The 19337-nt window shown below is 43.8% G+C and overlaps 2 protein-coding genes across 21 annotated transcripts in view; one reads left to right on the top strand and one right to left on the bottom strand.

The window, feature by feature from the left end:
- The window catches only part of LOC105429092 (uncharacterized), a 140657-nt gene extending 121562 nt beyond the window's left edge, over positions 1-19095 (top strand). For 8 of the 20 annotated variants that reach the window (XM_089084541.1, XM_089084535.1, XM_089084539.1 and 5 more), the window contains 14 exons: positions 557-646; positions 733-777; positions 1422-1448; positions 1629-1664; positions 2185-2289; positions 2977-3021; positions 3855-3917; positions 10495-10521; positions 10770-10823; positions 11399-11425; positions 13045-13080; positions 14416-14550; positions 15135-15401; positions 16216-19095. In XM_089084541.1, coding sequence (XP_088940667.1) covers positions 557-646; positions 733-777; positions 1422-1448; positions 1629-1664; positions 2185-2289; positions 2977-3021; positions 3855-3917; positions 10495-10521; positions 10770-10823; positions 11399-11425; positions 13045-13080; positions 14416-14550; positions 15135-15260 — 816 coding nt within the window. In that variant the 3' untranslated portion in view covers positions 15261-15401; positions 16216-19095. Of the gene's footprint in view, positions 1-556; positions 647-732; positions 778-1421; positions 1449-1628; positions 1665-2184; positions 2290-2976; positions 3022-3854; positions 3996-10494; positions 10522-10769; positions 10825-11398; positions 11426-13044; positions 13081-14415; positions 14551-15134; positions 15420-16215 lie in introns of those variants that run through there. The other 12 variants (XM_089084526.1, XM_089084525.1, XM_089084533.1 and 9 more) reach the window with 12 other exon arrangements.
- LOC105429093 (putative peptidyl-tRNA hydrolase PTRHD1) lies at positions 17993-18612 on the bottom strand. The gene is made up of 2 exons (XM_011641835.3): positions 18427-18612; positions 17993-18210 (listed from the first exon to the last, which is right to left on the bottom strand). Exons 1-2 carry the CDS (start codon positions 18610-18612, stop codon positions 18037-18039), a joined length of 360 nt encoding a protein of 119 aa, XP_011640137.1. The 3' UTR covers positions 17993-18036.
- Positions 19096-19337: the final 242 nt, after the last annotated feature.

The following is a 19337-nucleotide window of genomic DNA, read 5'->3' as shown; positions in this document are numbered from 1 at the left end:
CTAGAACAACGGCATTATTACCTAAAAAGTTTTTGAAATTTCGTGTCACGTCAGTAACAAATGATGATTTTGAGATTAAATCGAGTATCTTTGTGCTCTTATCTTTCTGCGTGCAATCAGAACCTTGAGATCTCCTGGTGTCACGTCAGTAATAAATAATAATTTAAAGATCGAATTGAGTATGTTTGTTCTCCGTGCAATTGGAGTCTTGCAATATGATGAACGTTGTCGAAATGGAGATTGAAAGAAAATTAAATGCATTATTACGCGCATTATTATGCGCAGTTCAAGGAAAATAGATTCGCAACATATCAAATATCAAATATCATAAATATATTCATGGAATATTAGATATCCCTTTCATCGCGCGCAAAGCTTTCAACCTGATCAGTTGCATTGATATAATATTACGGGCATTATATGCTGATCTAATTAACGTTGCAAGCGCAATATTACGTAATGCGCGGGGGATTTTCCGCGGAGTTAGGAAGTTAAGAAAGGAAGTTGAAGTAGCAACATTTCACGCATGTCGTGCCCGTTTCATCTCTCTTTTCAGGGAATATCTGGACCTAAGGGTGAAAAGGGCGACTACGGCGACATTGGTCCCCCCGGCCTTATGGGACCACCGGGTTTGCCCGGTCCACCGGTACGTAAATGGCTTCAAACATCATCGCCTCAAACGATTCTTCCTGTCATAAATATTCTGTCTTATATGATTCTGCCTGTCGACAGGGCTACCCTGGGCTGAAAGGTGAAAAGGGAGAAAAAGGCGAATCGGTGAGTGCGTTTGTCAAATTTATTACTTGTGTTCATCGAACTATATTGTTCCCATCCTTCGAAAATTAATATTACAACTAATCTCTACTCGTAAAAAAAAAGACTAAATAATGATATATAGAAGGAATTATATAAATATAACATGAATTATGTGATAAGAGAAGAGTATAAAAAATTATATACAGAATTTATATAAAAATATATTTTTTAACATTTTATTATTCACACATGTCACACACTTTCAATTATATTTTTATTATTTTGCGCGCTTAATATCATAATCATCATATATCGAATCGCGTATGCAATAACCGTATGAAATATGATCTCACCGGAGCGATTTCGCAGAAATTAGTTTCAGTCAGAATCCAATAAATTTAGGCAAGATTCTATTATCACAGAATAACAGCGGTATATCTTTTACGAACGATCGTTCGATGAACGCAGCTGCCGTGATTTCCGATCGATCGATCGCTGCTGCGGATCTTTTACTTTTTATCATATTTTGTCACAATAGCTCCGCGATCGATCGGTGCGATCGCGATAGCGCGAAACTGCGGTTTTCGACGCAGGTGTGTATTAAGCAAAATCTCACGATAAAATGAATTTCTTTTCATGTCGGGACGTCGATCTTCCACCCATAGAAGTACAAAAAGCTCAGACGAAGACAGGTATGTGACAGTTTGTATCCACGATGTCGTCCTCGTGTCTTCGTTCTCGATCGCGCGACAAAAGAATCGCCCGATCGAGGAAGGATGCGCGAAAGAGGATCGTTAATGTAACACTGAATAGCGTGTAACATGATATTAATGCAACATGTATGAACACGGCGAATACGCGTTTGTTCGCAGGGAGACGGCACGTTCGAGATGAACGCCGGGGAAGTGGTAAGTTATCTCACGAAAGCGCGTTTCTCTCACGAATACGTCCGCTTGTATGTACGCGATATACGCGGTAATGTCTCATTCGTTCAAAAAGAAAAAAAGAACAGAGAAACAGAGGAAAAAAAATGTAAACAATATCACTTTGCTTCCGTATTTTCTGTTCGAGCGGGTTTTAAATTTTCGGTCGCGTCGCCATTGCGATATCGACTTTGTGTTCCGTTATGGCCGCGTTTTATGCAGTTATGTAACCCTTTGCGGCGCGATTTATGGGGATTATAAAGCAATTTGCTCGAAGCTATAAAAATTGTCGAACAAAATCCGGTTTTTCCTCGATTTTACGGTACATTCATCTATACAGGAATTTTTAAAAAAACAGAATACATTATATTTTTTTAATAATTATATTGGATTAAAGTTAAATTATTTTAGAATCTAAAAACAGTTTGCTTCACGGAAAAACGAAAGTTTTTTTCAATGATAAGCGTAGGTCATTTTTAATCCATGGCATTGTGTCAATGCGTAGATAATGGGCCCACCCGGACCCCCAGGACCCGCTGGTACCCCCGGACTGCAGGGCCCACCCGGGATCAAGGGTGACAGAGGACATGATGGCGCCAAAGGCGATCCTGTCAGTAACTATTATCTATTTGTTGTCCGCGTATAAAATGTATGAAAGCGCAGTTACACGCGTCCACATTTTCACGCGATAGAAAACGAGTGTTGATTTCTCTCTCCGGCGCGAAATAGAACAGCGAATAACAGAATCGATCTGTTTACGTCGCCGTTTTGCGCGCAAAACTATCATGGGAACTTTTTATATTTTAACTATAACTCGTATATTTTTCTTTCTCCCCGTCATTGAATTTGGGAAACCATTATACCAGTTCAGTTATGATCGCAATAATAAATGGCGTTGTTTTTTTATATTATTAGTTTAGTCCGCGTAGCGAACAAAAAAAATTGTCGCGTGCTAAATAATACAATAAAAAAAGTTTATTCTTTTCGACATTCCGATTTATTTAGTATCTTTTTATGTCGCAACGATCGAAAGTAAACTATAATAAGTAAACTATAAATCAAGAAAAACGTTCGCTTTGGACGCGAAATAAAAGGAGAGAAAAATCGGTGAAGGGCCGTAGGTTGACGTATAGTTGAGAACCCTCCGAACGCGGGAAAGATCGCGTTTGCGATGTGACTCGAGGCGTGAAGCTATTCACGCCGGTGATCTTTGAGATCACCTTTTTGCGTGCGCGACACCATCGCGATGCGGACAAGCCCGTTCTCACGCGTCGCTTTTTCTTTTTTCACGTTGCAGGGAGAGAAGGGTGCCAAAGGGGATCCTGGTCCGATGGGACTGCCCGTACGTATTTTCTCTCCAGATTACACACCGCATGCACACACGTATACACGCGTAGTTTTAAGTGCGCTTTAAAAAAGAAACGCGGATACAGGACACACAAAGGCGGATAGGACGTAGACCGAATCCCCCCCCTGGACGTTCTCGGGAAAAAAGTCCTGTTGCCCTGCCTTGCTTTTTCTGCAAAAATCGAGTTTCAAAAATTCCGAGCACCGTTGTAACATTAGTATCCTTTCCGGTCCTACTATTCATTTTGTGAATTTACAATTCAACGTTTTTACGCGCGACAGTAGTACTGTCGCGCAAAAAATGAAAAACAACTGAAAATCCCATAGTGTGCCTTATGAATATTCTTATTAATGCGTAAAAAATTCCATTGTAAAAAGTAATGTCAGCTACAAATTATTTTTTATCCGATATCCGAATCTACGACATACAAAGTTTCCTTTTTTCCGCTTCTTGATAGAAAACTTGGGTAGAAACTTGACAGAAAACTTGGGACTGAAAGGATATTGGTGGGATATATTGTGGCACGTGGAATGATTAACGAATTGGACTTTATCGGCAGAACGAAGTAGGTACACGAGAAAGAAAGACGGGAAGAGGCGTGCGCACAACGTGTTACGAAGATGTATACGCAATCTCTCTGCATGCAAAGAAAGAACGAAAAAAATACCAAAGTAAACAAGCGTAGAGCCTGCCATATTCTCCTCCGAACGGCGGAGAAGTTGCGCGCGCTTGACCACCACCTGCGAGACCCGCTGCGCGGAGTCGTCAAACCGCGTCGAATCGCCGGCGAGACACTGCTGATGGGCGTTCTGTCTATCTACTTTCAGGGCCCCATGGGACTGAGGGGAGAGTCCGGAAAGCCCGGGGATTCCGGGAAACCTGGCGCCATGGTAAGAACGCGGACCTCCCGCTCCTAACGTCATCGTAACTTGGCGTCGCCGCCGCGGAATTCGCTGATAAGCCGATAAGTGCGTTTACATTATCGCGCGACGCAGCGCCTGCAGCGAGCGTGCCTCTCTCGATCGCTTCTCGAGTACGCTTACTTCTTTGCGTGTACATACGATACATACAAGCGGCATAGGGTTAGAGGGAACGTTCACGACGAGAGCGCGGTCACGTCACGAGAGTGGCGATTCGAGAGGAGGCGAGCGGACGCGCGAATGCTCGCGAGGACAGTCGCTTCCGCCGCCGCCGCCGCCGCCGACGATGACTGCCGTTAGATCGATAGAATTATGCAATATCGCATGGCGTTTAGTTGCTAGAGTCGGCCGCCGGATTCCGCCATCGTCCGAGACGCGGGAGATCTCGAGCGCTGTGTCGGTCGGGATCTCCCGCCAACGAGATCGCTGTGACGTCAAACTCAACGTTCGAGGTGTCTCGCTGACGCGAAATTCAACGTCAACCTTCTCTGAAATTGAGAAGACTCGATTCACGCCGGTACGCGCGCCAAGATCGCGCGATTTTCTCTCTCGATGTCGGGAAATAGTACGCGTACATCGCCGTACCTCGATCGAATTTCGAAGGCACATATGTGTGTCTCGTCCGCTCTGGAAAAACACGCGCTTTGGCGTTGGTGTTTTTCTTCGCGCGCAACTTTGCTTGAGAAGCCCAAAAGTTCTTTGTAATCTGCGATCATAATTTTTCACGGCATTTTCACGGGCATATCAAATAGATTCATCGAGCAATTCGATTGAAATTCGTACCGATGTCCGATGTCGGAGACTACAGGAACGCGGAAGGAACGTCTTCCACGCTATTAAAAAAAGAAAAGCCTCGTCAAAATTGGCCAGGAAGTGAAAATTACGCTAGTTGACGACATTGGAACAAAGTTGTATACGGGCTGTCTGATTATTGCCTAAAATTATTTTAGAAGACGGATTCTTTGACGAATTTAAGAAAATGTTTCGATGTAAAGTGTTCCCGTAATTATATTCCTGAGATTACTGAGATTACCGTCTGAAAAAAGTCGTCCCGATTTTAATTCGTCGAAAGAATCGTTGCTAAAATATCCTCTCGGTAAGTCTGAGACCTGTACCATATGTTCGATGCCGCGTATATCGCGGAGCCGCTTATTTTGCAATATAGATTTAGACCAGATTCGCGGCAACGTGAGGCAGCTAATGATTAATTCGTGGGCAGGGAGACCGCGGTACCACACGTTTTAACGAGGTCCACGAAATTTGGTTTACGCCGCTTTCAAAGTAAGCTGATCGCGACCGTGCGCTAACGCATTATCACCATCCGTCCTCTTAACTTACTCTACATGTCGGCTTGACGGTCAAACACAGCTCGCGCCGATCGAGAAAAACGGGTTCTCGATCACGGACACGAGTGTTCAGAGTTTAGTGGGTCTAGGAAAGGTATGAACTTCATCCGTCCCACTGAATTTTGTATCATCAGTGTATACGAAAAGACGTACGGACGAGCCACTTAATATAAGCGTGTAAGAAGAATACGCGATATCGATCGTATCGAATAAAACATGAAGGCTTTAGTTATCGCAGCATAAGGGAATAGAATTTACGACGTCTCATTTTCCGTCGAGAATCAAACGATATATACGAAATATTCGTAAAATTTCGTAAATTTCATTCTTCTTTGGTTTATTTTATTCTCTCGGGTCGCATTCGACCGAATTTACGTAGTAAAATTTGCATAACAACTTGAAAACTGTGACCTTTTTCGAATTAGAATTAAATTTTTATTTTAAATACATTTTTTACAATTGTGATGAAAGTTACAAGAAAGTAATCAAAATCAAATGACGGTACGGTTATTTATAAATAGAAGAGGAAATAGATTTTAATTTTCGCCTAAGATAATTTGACGCGTCTTGGAAAACAATTTTCAGTCTGTCCCTTGTCTGGCAAAATCCACTTTTCCGTTGTGCCCCCTCCTGAGAATAATTCAGTCGGCTTGTACTTAACGAAAGCTCGCTCTCGCAGCATCGCCGGCACCTAATAATAACCCAGCCATTTATCATGATTTCTCTTCGTTCTACATTTCTTCGTAGCATTCCAGTCGCATTTCACGAACCATCAAGAATTCCGCATGGTTTTACGTGAGGAATTCCGCAAGATATATTGATGAAGGAAAAGAGGAGGAAAACTTAAAAGGGAATAAAAAATAAGGCTCTCCCGATCGCATCGCTATTGTACTAAATTGTGACGTCAAAAGCGAGAAATCGGACGTGATCTTTTCTCTTGCGGTGAAGCAAAGTAAAATAAAAAAATAAAATTTATATCGACGTATCGAGGTGTCGCGTTAAAAAATTTTCCCGATTACTCGTTGCTGACGTCAATATCGCTTCATCAGGAACATCGATAACGTCTCTCATCGCTCAACGCTGCTCGACCTGGACGCGAACGTTGATAAGAACGCATTGGTTGTTAATTAAATTCGCTAGAAGCGGCTTTTCCCTCGTGCAGAACAGCTGGATGCGTTTTAAATCATCGCTCAGCGCTTGCATATAAAGCTTGCATAAAGCAGCAGCCTGGGACGTGGCAACGAGGGAGAGAGAACAATTGAAGAAGATCGCTGTATTCGGCCACCTTACATTCGACAAGAACCTTTTACGAGAGTCGTGGGAAACGTTGGTGATATCGCATCGTGAGCATCGGTCGCTAGAAAATTTCACGTTCGCCGAACAGTAGTAAAACCGTTTCCGAGATTGGCCGCCACGAATAACAAGTAGGAGATACGCCTGTCTTTCTCTCTGTCTTTCTCTCTCTCTCTCTCTCTCTCTCTCTCTCTCTCCCCCTCTCTCCCTCTTTGCCTGCGTTTTCGGCTTTTCCGCTACTATCCCGTCGGGTGCACTAACGTGCTATCGATAGTTCGCGATATTTTCCTGCGGAGCTCTAACGTAGCTGAGAAACAGGAGTGTGTGACGTTTTCATCAATAATAAAGTCGATACGACATGTTCGTCGGCGATAAACTAGACGTCAACCGCATAAGCGTTCGCGGACGCGATTTAACGTTTACGATAGTCAATAATTTCGACAAGCGTTTCTCGGCGACGTGGTCAACAAATCCGGAGTTAACAAGTCTCTCCTTCCCTTTCACGAGAGTGTTTTGCGCGAATGCCGAGAGAAATGCAGAAGCGATATCGATATCGTGAATAACGAGCCTCGCGAGTGGCACGATAATAAACGCAAGATGTAATCATCGAGTAGATAATCACCTGGCCTAAGAGGGATCTTATTACGAGTACAACGAGACGCCCTATTGAAAGCACTTTTTAAAGACGATCTCGATATGTCTGGGAAAGTCGAAGGTACTAACTACTTCCTGCGGAGAATCGACGGCTGGTGTGTCTCCGATCGCACGGAAATTGATTCGGATAATACAATATTGTCCCTTCGGTCTTGGAACTCCGGTAGAGAATACAGTAGATCCGTAAAATTGTCTCATCCGCGGTTTTTCGCGCACGGGAATTAATAACGGCCAATTGTAATCGAAATTCCCCCTCGAGGGGGGAAGGGGGGGGGGGTAATCAATATCGAGTACAGGCATTTTGAGTCCCGTTTAAATCTACTTCCGTGCCGATCGATTGCGCACTTGACGTCTAAAAATACGGAGAGAGCAAGAAGAATCGCGAAGAGAATGTGCAGCGTGGAATGGACGGCGCTCTCACGGCGCGTCGTCACATTCGATGTACCGTATACCGTGGACTGTACGAGCGGACTGCATCCAACACACCTTATCCCTGCTGTGTACACCCCGATAAATTAACGCAGATTTAGTCTTAAGAGGATAACTGGACGAGAGAGCTGGGCGTAAGAGCGAAACGAAGCTCCGTCGACTCTGCACCGACGATTCTATTTGGCGGCAATTCTCCTGTGCGTGTAAAGTTTACGACGTTCGCATATACATATTTAACACACATACACGAGCACGAACACGTAATATATATATATATATATATATATATATATATATGTGTATACAAAACGCTCACACATACACGCGCGAGTACACATGCATATATTGAAGGAACGTATGCGTGGAACGAAACGCGTCGAGATGCGCAAGTCGAGATGTGTATATAACTATATACGGGGCGATTTCCAATCCTGTCGACGAATACGATTTCCTTACGGGATGCGAGAAAACGCATTTTTTTTTTTTTTTATTAGATACTCTTGCGCGCACGAGTATCTTGTTATCTCGGTGAAGAAACTAGTGTAAAATCGATATGGAAACGTCTGTAATTATCGATCCTGCGGGACAAGGAAGATATCTACATTTGTTTTAAGTCGATTCGATATGCAGCCCCGTTCTCGCTGAAATTTCAGTAACGGGGAAGGGGGGGTATTCGCGAGGGCGAGAGTACCCAGTAAAAAGTTCGTTTTACTGCTCCGGATAGATCACGAAAGTTCGTCGATGAAACTCGGGAACGTGCTGTATACTCATTTGTATGTGTATGTCTGTAAATGTAAGTACAAGTAAAAGATGCATATACACACGTAGCTGCGTATCGTGTGTGCGAGTATATACGTCCACACAGTATGTCAAGTCGTGTCTAAGATCTCTTCTCGCTTACGGATTCGTCGACGAGACCCATAATCGACTCTTTGCCCCCAAACAGAAATTTGACGGGATCTAATTACAAAGTTTCCCCGGTATCCAAGATTAAAGAGTTTTTTCCTTGAATGAAAAACCGTACCGTACGGGTGCGAAAGCGGCTAATTTTTTCAGTTAATTTGAGACGAATTTTGCCTTAACGGAAATTTCAATTTCACTCCCTTGCCAAATATTTGATCGAATTTTCGCCCGAGCGAAAGTCGGCTGCGAGCGCGGAAGGGCCGATATAATTGGGGGAAATGTTTCAGTAGACATAGGACACTCTGTGTGCACGTATATGCATATATACATATATGTATACATGCACGTATACATATATACTGTGTATATATACACACACACACACACACACACACACACACACACACACACACACGAAGCTCCAGGCGTGTGTGTGCGTGCGTTAATTGTTAAGGCGGCGCTCCTCTTAAGCCGATCAACTTAAGACGACCTAATTGAATGCGTATGTGAATACTGATTCTAACAGCAGTTTTGTTTTACATTGTCCCGATTAATAAACAGAATGTGCATGTGCCTGTGTCCTTTGCTTCTAAGAAAAAAAAAAAAATATATATATATATATACTGCCTACCAAATTAATGCTTTCACACACGATAATCCAGTAACATAATCAGATATACCTGCTTCTTTGCATTGTGCTACGACTGTTTGCGATCCGGTCAATCGGATAACGAAATCTCTGTTCACTTTCCGTTTCTCTCTATGTATTTGGATCTGTCGCAAGTTGCAAGTTGCAATGGAAAACGATTAAAGACAAGGAAGAAAAGAACAACCAAAAATTAACACGTGTTAATTTGCTGCGACCACGACGGTGGCGTTAATCGGCGGCTCATTCAGACCGGCGATTAATCTTGCTACCTTAGAAAGTAAGATTCGAGAAAAGAAGAAGAAAAAGAGTCTAAACAAAGACGCGACAAGCGTCGATGCTTCGGTACGAAGTACGCTCGTTTTTTTTTCTCTCAACTTTGCTCAAGCTCTTGCTTCACTTACGACGCCGACCGCCCTCGATTGTCAGTCTGTCCTCTTTCTCTCTCTCTCTCTCTCTTTCCCTCTTTCCCCCTTTCTCGGTGTCGAGATTAATTTTGATAATATAAAAGCGGGGGTAAAGTATCTTGCGACGATGAGTCGAAGATGAGTTTCATAGTTGAACGCCCGGAAAGAATGGCTAAAACGCTAAACGAATCTAATTCATTACGCGCCGAGTGAGAGTTTTACTCGCGGAAGAAATGTTTGCACATCGTTTTTAAGAGCAGGAACAGCACTCTCGAGACATTCTCTCCATCTCGAAATAATATATAATAAATCCACCTCAAATATTTACAGAGGATGGGGAGATTTCGTTGTAACAAGAGTGAGAGCAGAGAATCCAATAGAAGTCCAAAAATGCAATTTCGTTACAACGAAAACCGATCGAATATCCCCGGCTAATATCTGTACCGACACATCAAGCGCGATATAGCGCAACTATAACTTAATTTGAAAATCCGAGAAATTCGAAACTTCATCGCGTACGGGGAAGTTGCGGGATGTAACGCGATCGAGAGTTGCAGCTACACACACACACACACACACACACACACACACACACACATATATATATTTATACAGCGAAACAGTGGCGTTGTGCAAATATTCTTTCTCGCCGAGTCGGTGAAATTTTCGAATCGATCGGCGTGACGGGAATTAAACGAGGACTGATCCTGAAACACTCGAGGGCGCAACGCGACGGTGTCTAAAGGCGATCTCTAATAATAAAAATTCCCCTCCGCGACATAGTTTTAAATCGCTGTCGACAATATTATTCGCTCGATATTATCGATGGGCTACGCCGTGTATCTGACGAGGTTTCCTCTACCTTTCAGGGATCACCAGGATTAGACGGCATGAAGGTGAGCGATCTACGGGATGACCCCGTTTTCATTATAAGATTATCCTTTTCGTTCTTGGACACGATCTATTTCCGTTTTCGGTGTCTTGTCTCGTTTCGTCTCTCGCGATAAGAAATGTATAATGAATCGGCCGAAATTAGACCGAGTCGAGAAAACGCGAACGCGCGCTTTTTCCTCCTTGGCTTTTCTTACGAGGCGTGAGCGAGCCGAGATGCCAAAATGCCCGTCATGTTTCTTCATATTTTCAGGGCGCGCAGGGCGAGCCAGGAACGAAGGGAGAAAGGGGAGATCCGGGATTGCCTGTAAGTCCTATGTTTCATCAAGTATTTATCCGCCGTCGAATCTGATCCGTTTAACGCGTGGATATCGCCCGCTCATGTTTATCGAGAATTCTCGGATCTCTATATCTCGAGATTTACCGAGTATTATCCCGAGGCAATCTTGCCCTTCATCAAACAATAATTTTCCGGTCGAATCGCGCGCGAGGTGCTCCTCGGATAAATATTTCACGGACGGTTTTCTCTCTTTCTATACATTTAAAATCAATCTCGGCAATCGGATCGCTTTGACGAGAGTAATCATCAAATAAAATCTTCATAGGAGACGAAGGATAAAAAAAAAAGTCTTCCGCGCGACATAACGACGTAACGAGGATCTCGCGGATCTTGATCGAGTTTTCAATCGTGACTCCATCTCGATCGTGATCCCACTCAATCTCAACTTCCGTCACTCGCGATCTCCCGAGTCCCGTGATCGCCGCGCAGGCACGTACCGAGATCGAGTCATGTTCGAGGAGAAACTGGCGTCAAGTCAACCCGCTGACTCGATTACATCTCGCCGTCGTCACGCTAACGAGTCGATCTGTGTTTGTCCCCAGGGTACCGACGGGATTCCCGGCGCGGAGGTACAGTTGGCTTTCGATTATCGCTCGTCCTCCGGCGCGACTGCGACACAGTCTGACACGGTCTGACCAGCCCGGGGTAACGACGACACATTCCGCCTGATCTACCCCGGGGACTGACTCAAAAAAAAAAAAAAAAAGAAAAAAAAGAAAAAGATCAAATAGAAATCGAAAAGAGTCCTCTCTTTTTGCCTCCTCCGTCCGATTTGGAAGAGAACGGAGCAGCGTCTTGCGCCTTTCTCCCTCTTTTGTTCGGAATCTATTCTCGCAGACTCCAATTTTTTTTTCCTTAACGCTTCGCGATGATTTTTTCACGTTTTAATGTTTCAGCTGGAATATTTTTTAGAGTCATTTGCCTCTGATAATGACGCAATTAGATTACGATCGACTTTGTATCGTTTTTTACGTCATTTGACATTTTCGCGCATAACAACGTTTATGCAAAGAACAGCCGGGTCATTCGATGCCCGATATTATTTACGCGCGCAAGTAGCTGTTGAATCGATTTTAAGAACGAGGTAAGACTCCCGCGGCACTTGCTCGGCGTATAATCAAGTCAGAGAGGGTCGCGCCCGATCAAAATTTATGGCCGAATTATAACGGAGGGGGAAACGCGCAACTCCCTCGTGCTTCTCTCTAGAGTGTCCGGAAGGATGCTCGAGCAGTGCTCGTGTGACCGCTCGATGCGCACCAATGCGGGAGTGTATAAACGGAACGACCCTCTTGTACGTACCCTCGAATGTACAGGAAGGTATTTGAAGGAGAATATCATCCCTTTCACCTCTGAACATACGATAGCTATATCTCGGACTACAGTGCGCGACATTTCCTTTCTACTTAAGGGGGTAGTTTCTTTCGTTTTCTTTAGGAGAGAGAAAACAAAGACGGAATCGAAGACACGCGTGTAACTCATTTTTTTGGGGGGAACAAACGTTATTAATAATATAATTATTAAACGTGTACATTAAGTATATTAATATAATGGAAAGAGGAATTTGACAGTTATCGATACATCTTGCTAAAATCTTTATTTTTCTTTCAAATTGCAGTTTTATAAAAGGTCTCAATGATATAACATTTAGGCAAATTGAATTCGGCAGCTAACAAAATCCTAATTGCCGAAAAGTTAAACTGAATCTAAAATGGAGAAATCGGCGCGTGTATATATGTACTTCTCTTTCTCTCCCTCTCGTATCACTGCCGTTTATTGACATCGGATATTCTCGGTTTATTGACGTCTCTCGTATCTCTCGTCAGAGGGAAGAGCAATAACCAAGTGATCTACTCGAAATGCCGTGCCCGTGTGGTCCCGGCCACGAATCGATATGCCACCCTCTTCCACCCCCTTCGGCTCGATAGATGACGGTTGACGGTAACGGAAAAGCTGCCGCTGATCGATATATATACATGTATATGTGTGTGTGTGTGTGTGTATATATATACATATATATATATATATAAACGTATATACGACATCGCGGTCACACGCGGCAACCCTTCCTCGAGCCCCCTTCCGAGAGCTTGGAAACGCTTTTTCTGGAACGACCGTGCGTCTCGCGCGCGCAAAACGACGGCCAACGTTTACCGAATAAATTCCTTTTGACCGTGTTCACCAATTCCAGGGACCGAAGGGAGAGAAAGGTGCCAAAGGCGAATCTGTGAGTATTGACTTAATTCGAGTAATTCTCGTTTTCGACGCGCGACGTCGACTGAGCGCGATCCACTCGGATTTATACTGTCTCTCTCTCTCTCTCTCTCTTTCTCTTATCTTACCTCTCTCTCTCTCTCTTTCTCTGACGAGGATGCGAAAGCGATCGCGCGTGATTAGATCGCTCGTATGTTTCCCGGGGATTGTTTACCGAGCGATAACTGACGGACCGAGAAGAGCGCGCAGCATCCGGATACAGCTCGCTTCCTGACGGACATACAATCATACGCATGTATCCCGGCGAGTTAGCGGGACGCTCTTGTACATAGCGGATCCTTGGTATTAGTCGATTAGTTTACCTTGCAGTCAAAGTCATCGCGAGCTCGAGACGTCGTTGGGACTGACGGCGTGGAAGCGGAAATTAATTACCGTTAGTTCTGTCGGGACTTTGCCCGACTAGTTTGATTCTGACTGGGCGACGTTTTGAATTGGGAACGGGAGGAATCGATCGCAAATGCGAATCCCGCAAAGTTCCGTGGCGAACAATCGAATCGTTACGGTCCCGCATCTTCCTTTCGCATCCTCGGTACTTTTACTCTTTTACTCACGATTATTGCTGCAAGCAAACGTCGGTGGGACTACCCCGCGCCGCCGCCGACGTCGTCGAGGAGAGACTGCGGGATCTCTGCAGCATCACGAGGTCACAAAAAATAGGAAGCGGAGGAAGTCTAGTTGTAGAAATACACGAGGAAAATATCCTCACACATGCACACATATACACACATGCCCATTCCTACCAAGTTCTAACATGAGAGACTAACACATTTTTGCGCGTACATACAAATTTGCAAATGTATATATTTGTAAATATATATATATATATATACACATATATATGCTGCCACCACCGTTCCGTGAAAGCGCATAGTTACGAGGCGCGAATAATGATAGAGGAGACACTAACATTAAACGCTCGAGGAACGAAGCGCCAACGGGAGCGCTGTCGCCGTCGCCTTTTCTCTGGGAAATCATCTTGGCTTTGATGACAGAAAAGATCGTGCCTCGACGATCCGGTAATTATAGCGAATTAAGTCAAAAGGGCACGATCGACCGAGGAACGAAAGCCTTCGTAGTAATTATCAATTAAAATCGCTATAATTAAACTGCGACCCGCGACAGGCTCACCTTCGCTCTTTGTACTCGTCGGGGTATTGTGCACCGGATCGATCAAGTACTATAATGCATAATCCAACAATATTATGCCTGGCCTTATTTGCACGTCGCGTACTTGCATCGGGGTGTTTCGCGCTGTCAGAGAGATGATGCATTTCGCGTATGCGCACAGGGGCCGCCGGGTAAACGCGGCAGAAAAGGCGACAAGGGCAACAAGGGAGATCAAGGTGTTCCAGGATTGGATGCTCCGTGTCCGCTGGGACCGGACGGACTTCCCTTACCGGGCTGCGGCTGGAGACCACCGCAGGTAATCGATAGCTTTATTTTGCTTCGGAGACAGAGAAGGGAATATGTGGGAATAAAAGTTACACCACATTGTATAATCAAGTTACACTACATTGTATAATCTCGACTCGCAATGAAATAAATTAACGCGAAAGGTGCGGGGAAAAAAAATGTACGGATATTAGAAAATGTTTGCGAATATTTTAGATCGTGAAGATAATTTATCAATGACAACCGTAGAATATAATTTTTAATAAAATTAACGGTTGCTCTCACAAAGCGGGAGACCGGCGCAGGAGTTTTGACTAAATAATTATTTCGTCAGTTATTTTGCAGTACGATCGAGAAATAATAGAATGAAGAAATCCCCTCATGAGTTTTCCATGAGAATTCCGAATTTAATCAATTGGCCACTGGAGTTTCAGCGAGTATTATTTTGCGAAATCGACGGGCCGCATCATTCTTTGCTAGTTATTTTTGCGGAGTTTTATGTATAACACAATCATACGAATGCTAATAGTCTACTAACAGTCACCTGTAACGCGGGATAGAAGGGATAAGGGGAAAGTAGTGCCGGGGTACGCTTGGATTCTCGTGTGTGCTTAGCAGGACATCACGAGCACGTCCACGCCGGCGATCGAGGGTCCTGAGCCCGCGGAGACGGATTACGAGGAACCGGAGGACGAGTACGACGAGTATACGGATCCGAACGGGAATCTAGCCGAGCCATAATGCTCGTTTTTGTGCGCTGCCCTAATCACTACCGACAACTACCACCAATACCAACACCAACACCACATCATCACTACCACCACCACCGCCACCCTCATCACTCGTCTCACCACCTCGTTCTCCCAAACTAATGTGGTCCCGGTAATTGCGAATCCCGTGGTAATACTAACGCACGATGTCGTCGACAGCTTGATCTCGCATCGAGATCCTATTTGCGCTCGTTGCTTCCTAATGCGATATCTATTGGCTGCGATATCGAAAACAAAACGCTGCTTCACGCGTGCATCTGAAACCCAGTGGAATCTCTGCCATGCAAGTAGAATCTCTTGTAAGCCTACACCTTTAGACGCAAATCACTCGAACATTCGCTCTATATTTGATTATATTAATGCATCCGTAAAATCCTAGATTGCACGTACTCATCTCTACAGCAACGAATCTATTTGATGTTTAGCAATACTAAACACGCAGTGTATAAATTATTCGCAACTATACGCGGTATAAAAATGTCTCTTTTTTTGTAACTTATTAATACCAAGCCGTAACAAAGAAAATTTAGTTTATTTTCCGTGAAGAACGGGTCAATGACCGCTACATGCGCCTGTTACATTGCGCCTGGAAACTTTTTCATTTAATAAAAAAAAAAAAGAGAGAACCTCTCCTGAGAACATTACGCCAGATATGATACATCTTTTCCATTTTATCGCTTATCTATCTGCATGTATTATCCGCTCGCTCGCTTGTTCGTTTCTCTTCTCTAAGTACTCTGTATATCCTGAAACTACGCTAGCAACCTTTCAGAAAGATTTTAAATTCTAATGCAGCTTCTGCGTGTCTTGCGCTCATTGGACGCGTCGAGATGATTCCATCGGGAATAGACAAGTTTGCTTGTGCGAAGAACAATCCCGTTATTAAAAAGAAACGATCGACGAAATCTCTCCGTTTTGCTTTGCAGCTGAGGAGCAACATCCTGAACCAATGGCTAGAGGAGGAGGCGAGTCAGGATGGGAGGATGAGGGAGGAAGAGGAGGAGGAGGAGGAGAACGAGCGGCAGTGATGTTACAAGGACAATAGCGCATTTTTTTCATAAGGACTTCTGTAAATCTTCCCGTTCCCGCCTCCGTTACGATCGCGTTGAGAAAGAAAAAAAAAAAAATATATATATATATATATATATATATATATATATATATATATACATATTATATATATACCAAAATAATCATCTTGCCATCGAGAGTGTTGTAAATATGTGTACTTACAGTGTCTAGCGTCCGCAGTGCGTGTACATAAGTAATTAGAGCTTACTGCGAATCTACGATCGTATTGCGACGACGGTCGTAAATGTCACACATACACATGCACACATTCAAAGGTATACGGTGATGAATCAATCCGCGATTGGTTACTTCCGGCCTCGTGCCCGAAGCAAGACGGACAAGAATTCGAAAGAGTTCGCGATGGAGGATCGCCGTGTCAAGACTACGGGGATGACACTTTGACGCAAACGGACGAGGATAATCCCGGAGGAATCGCAGTGAAGCGCGTGAAGAACACACTTTTCGCGGACGAGCGCGATGATGCGAGATGAGGAAAGGAAGGAGACGTTCGCCGCACAAACGTTCGACATTTCCGGGCGAATCCTGCGGCGACGAGCCGTGGAAGGACCTACTCTCTACGAATTTGAGCGAGCTACGATAACGAGAGGCACAAGCGAAGAGTGGAAAAATCACAACGCACCGATGGATTAGCTTTTAATCGTGGCCTGAAGCATGCTTTTATTCCTTTTTTTTCTTATCAAGGCAAACGGACCTCGCGCGTCGTATACATAAATATCCCGAAAAAATGACTCGGACATTTGGAAAATTTCTCTTTGACAATGTGCGATCAGGTCGCCTCTCGGCTAATCCCACGGAGGAGACGTACGTCGATCCGTACCTGTGAAGAGATGATCTTCGCCGTACTTTTTATCGTAGAGCAAGGCTAGACTCGCGCGACGAAAGAGAGAAAACTTTTTTTGATACGACTAGTTGATTAGTATCGCGCTGTCTAGATTATTCTCGTCTAGATTAGAATCGTACTCTAACGCTAGTACTGTGCGCAATGCAGGGAAGGAAGAAGTACGACTGTACACACGCTTTGTCAATACTTGCAAGGTATCGTGGAATAAATCAGAGTGTGTATCTACTCGATGTCAGAAATATCGGACCGCAGCGTCTCGCAGCTGTTCTCTCTTTTCTTTTTCTATCTCTCTCGGACGTTCGTAGCTCCGCACGCAAATATTTTCCGTACGTCGGAACGATGTCGCTCGTAATAAAAGAAAAAAAGGGGGGAGAAAAAGGAGAGGAAACGAAGAAGATAGACAAAAAAGATAGGACCGAGGTGTTGCCCGTTGCAATATCGACAGATGCTACGTTCGAGCTAACGTTCGCGGAGCAGCTTATCTCCGACGCATTGATCTTCCGCTCGAATGGAAAGAAAATATAGATGCTACTGATGTTCTTCTTCAAAGTTAGTATTTGTCTCGCGTGAACGTCGGAAAATCATGTCTCGTCTATCGAGTTTTTCAAAATAGTATCTTTCAATTAATATTAATTACACTCAGCAGTCGCGCATGTTCATGTGAACCGAAAGTTTTTGACAAATTTTTTTCACAGACGTTTTCAGATCTTTTAAAAGTGGCGTTGAGAGAATTAAATTAAATTTGATAACGTAGAAAATAACAGGAGACATTCTGTGTCTTTTTTGGTATTTATTGCCATTTAGATTCTTACTGTCACGTCTTGAGTAATTTGTACTTTTTGAAATACGACTGCACCTTGTCCTTAGGATAGGGCTTTGTTACTAGACACGTCGCGATGTTCTCGGGTTGTTCTATCCACAGCTTGTGCTGAATGTCGTCCTCCTTCAGTTTCGAGCACAGCATCTGTAGACTGGCTTCATCGGCGGCCTGTTATTTTCATGATTTCTCATTATTTATTTATACCGTGGCTTAAGAGCGATTAATTTCGACCGACTAGGCACTTATAATAAACAAAATACGGAAGATTAGATTGCGATCTATAGAGTCAATTCTCCTCTCGCGTGCATCGTAACGCGTCAATTAACACGCGCGGATTGATAGCTCGTTGACGAGAGTTCGCGAAAGTTCCCGAGTTATACTTACCTCGAGGACCACTTTGTGCATGTTGTCTAAATCAGCGAGATAGGCCTGCGTGTGGGCGTCATTGTAAAAGAGATGGATAACGGCGGTGCACGCGTGACACGCTTGAGCGATCACGGCGCCCAGTGGCCACCCCATTGTCCTCGTAAGATCTTCCCGCACCACCACATACTGAACTATCCTGGACATCGTTTGGCGAGAAAGAGACCAGCTCTCCTAGCTCTCCGCTACGAAAACGATCTTAAAATAAAGTTCGGGAAATGGAAAAAGAAAAGAGAGAAGGGATTGTCGAGGGATCTCGCTCTCTCTCTCTCTTTTGCGAATTCGAGCCTAACGCATTCGTCTAATGTTTAGGATGATCCCCCTCCCCCAACTGTCCCTGATTTCGATTAATTATTAGTAAGTGCCAAAAAAAAATATATATTATCATTCTTACAGATAAGAGGTATAACGCACACGCAGATGTATTCGCGTGTTATTTATATATCGGAAAATTGTGTATCCTGTCCGCGGGATCTGCGGCGACGGCACCGCAGAATCGCGCGTAGAAACGTTCGCCATAGCGGTTCGTTCCTTCGATGTCGCGGCATACGCAAAAGATGTATTATTTATACAGATTGTTGTTATTAAAAAACAAATAACGCAGAAATAATTAGCACGTATGACACATTATGGTTTACGAGACAACGATTTATTCATTCCCAACTTTATTCTATTGTTATTTATTACATATTATTATTATTTTTCTTTAATATGTATTATCTTCTTATGTATGCGACGTTCTCTGAATGGACATGTTGATTTGTATAATGAGAACATGGAGAGAGGAAAAGGAAATTTTTAACATTTGCAAAAATATATCCTGCATATTTTTGAGAAATGTATCATACATTAGTTGAGTTAAATTAAACGGA

Source organism: Pogonomyrmex barbatus, unplaced genomic scaffold, assembly GCF_055798465.1.
Source record: "Pogonomyrmex barbatus isolate J1 unplaced genomic scaffold, ASM5579846v1 scaffold9, whole genome shotgun sequence".
In the NCBI taxonomy this organism is placed as follows: domain Eukaryota; kingdom Metazoa; phylum Arthropoda; class Insecta; order Hymenoptera; family Formicidae; genus Pogonomyrmex; species Pogonomyrmex barbatus.
Note: the sequence above shows the minus strand (reverse complement) of the source record. Positions and strands in the feature narration are given on the sequence as shown.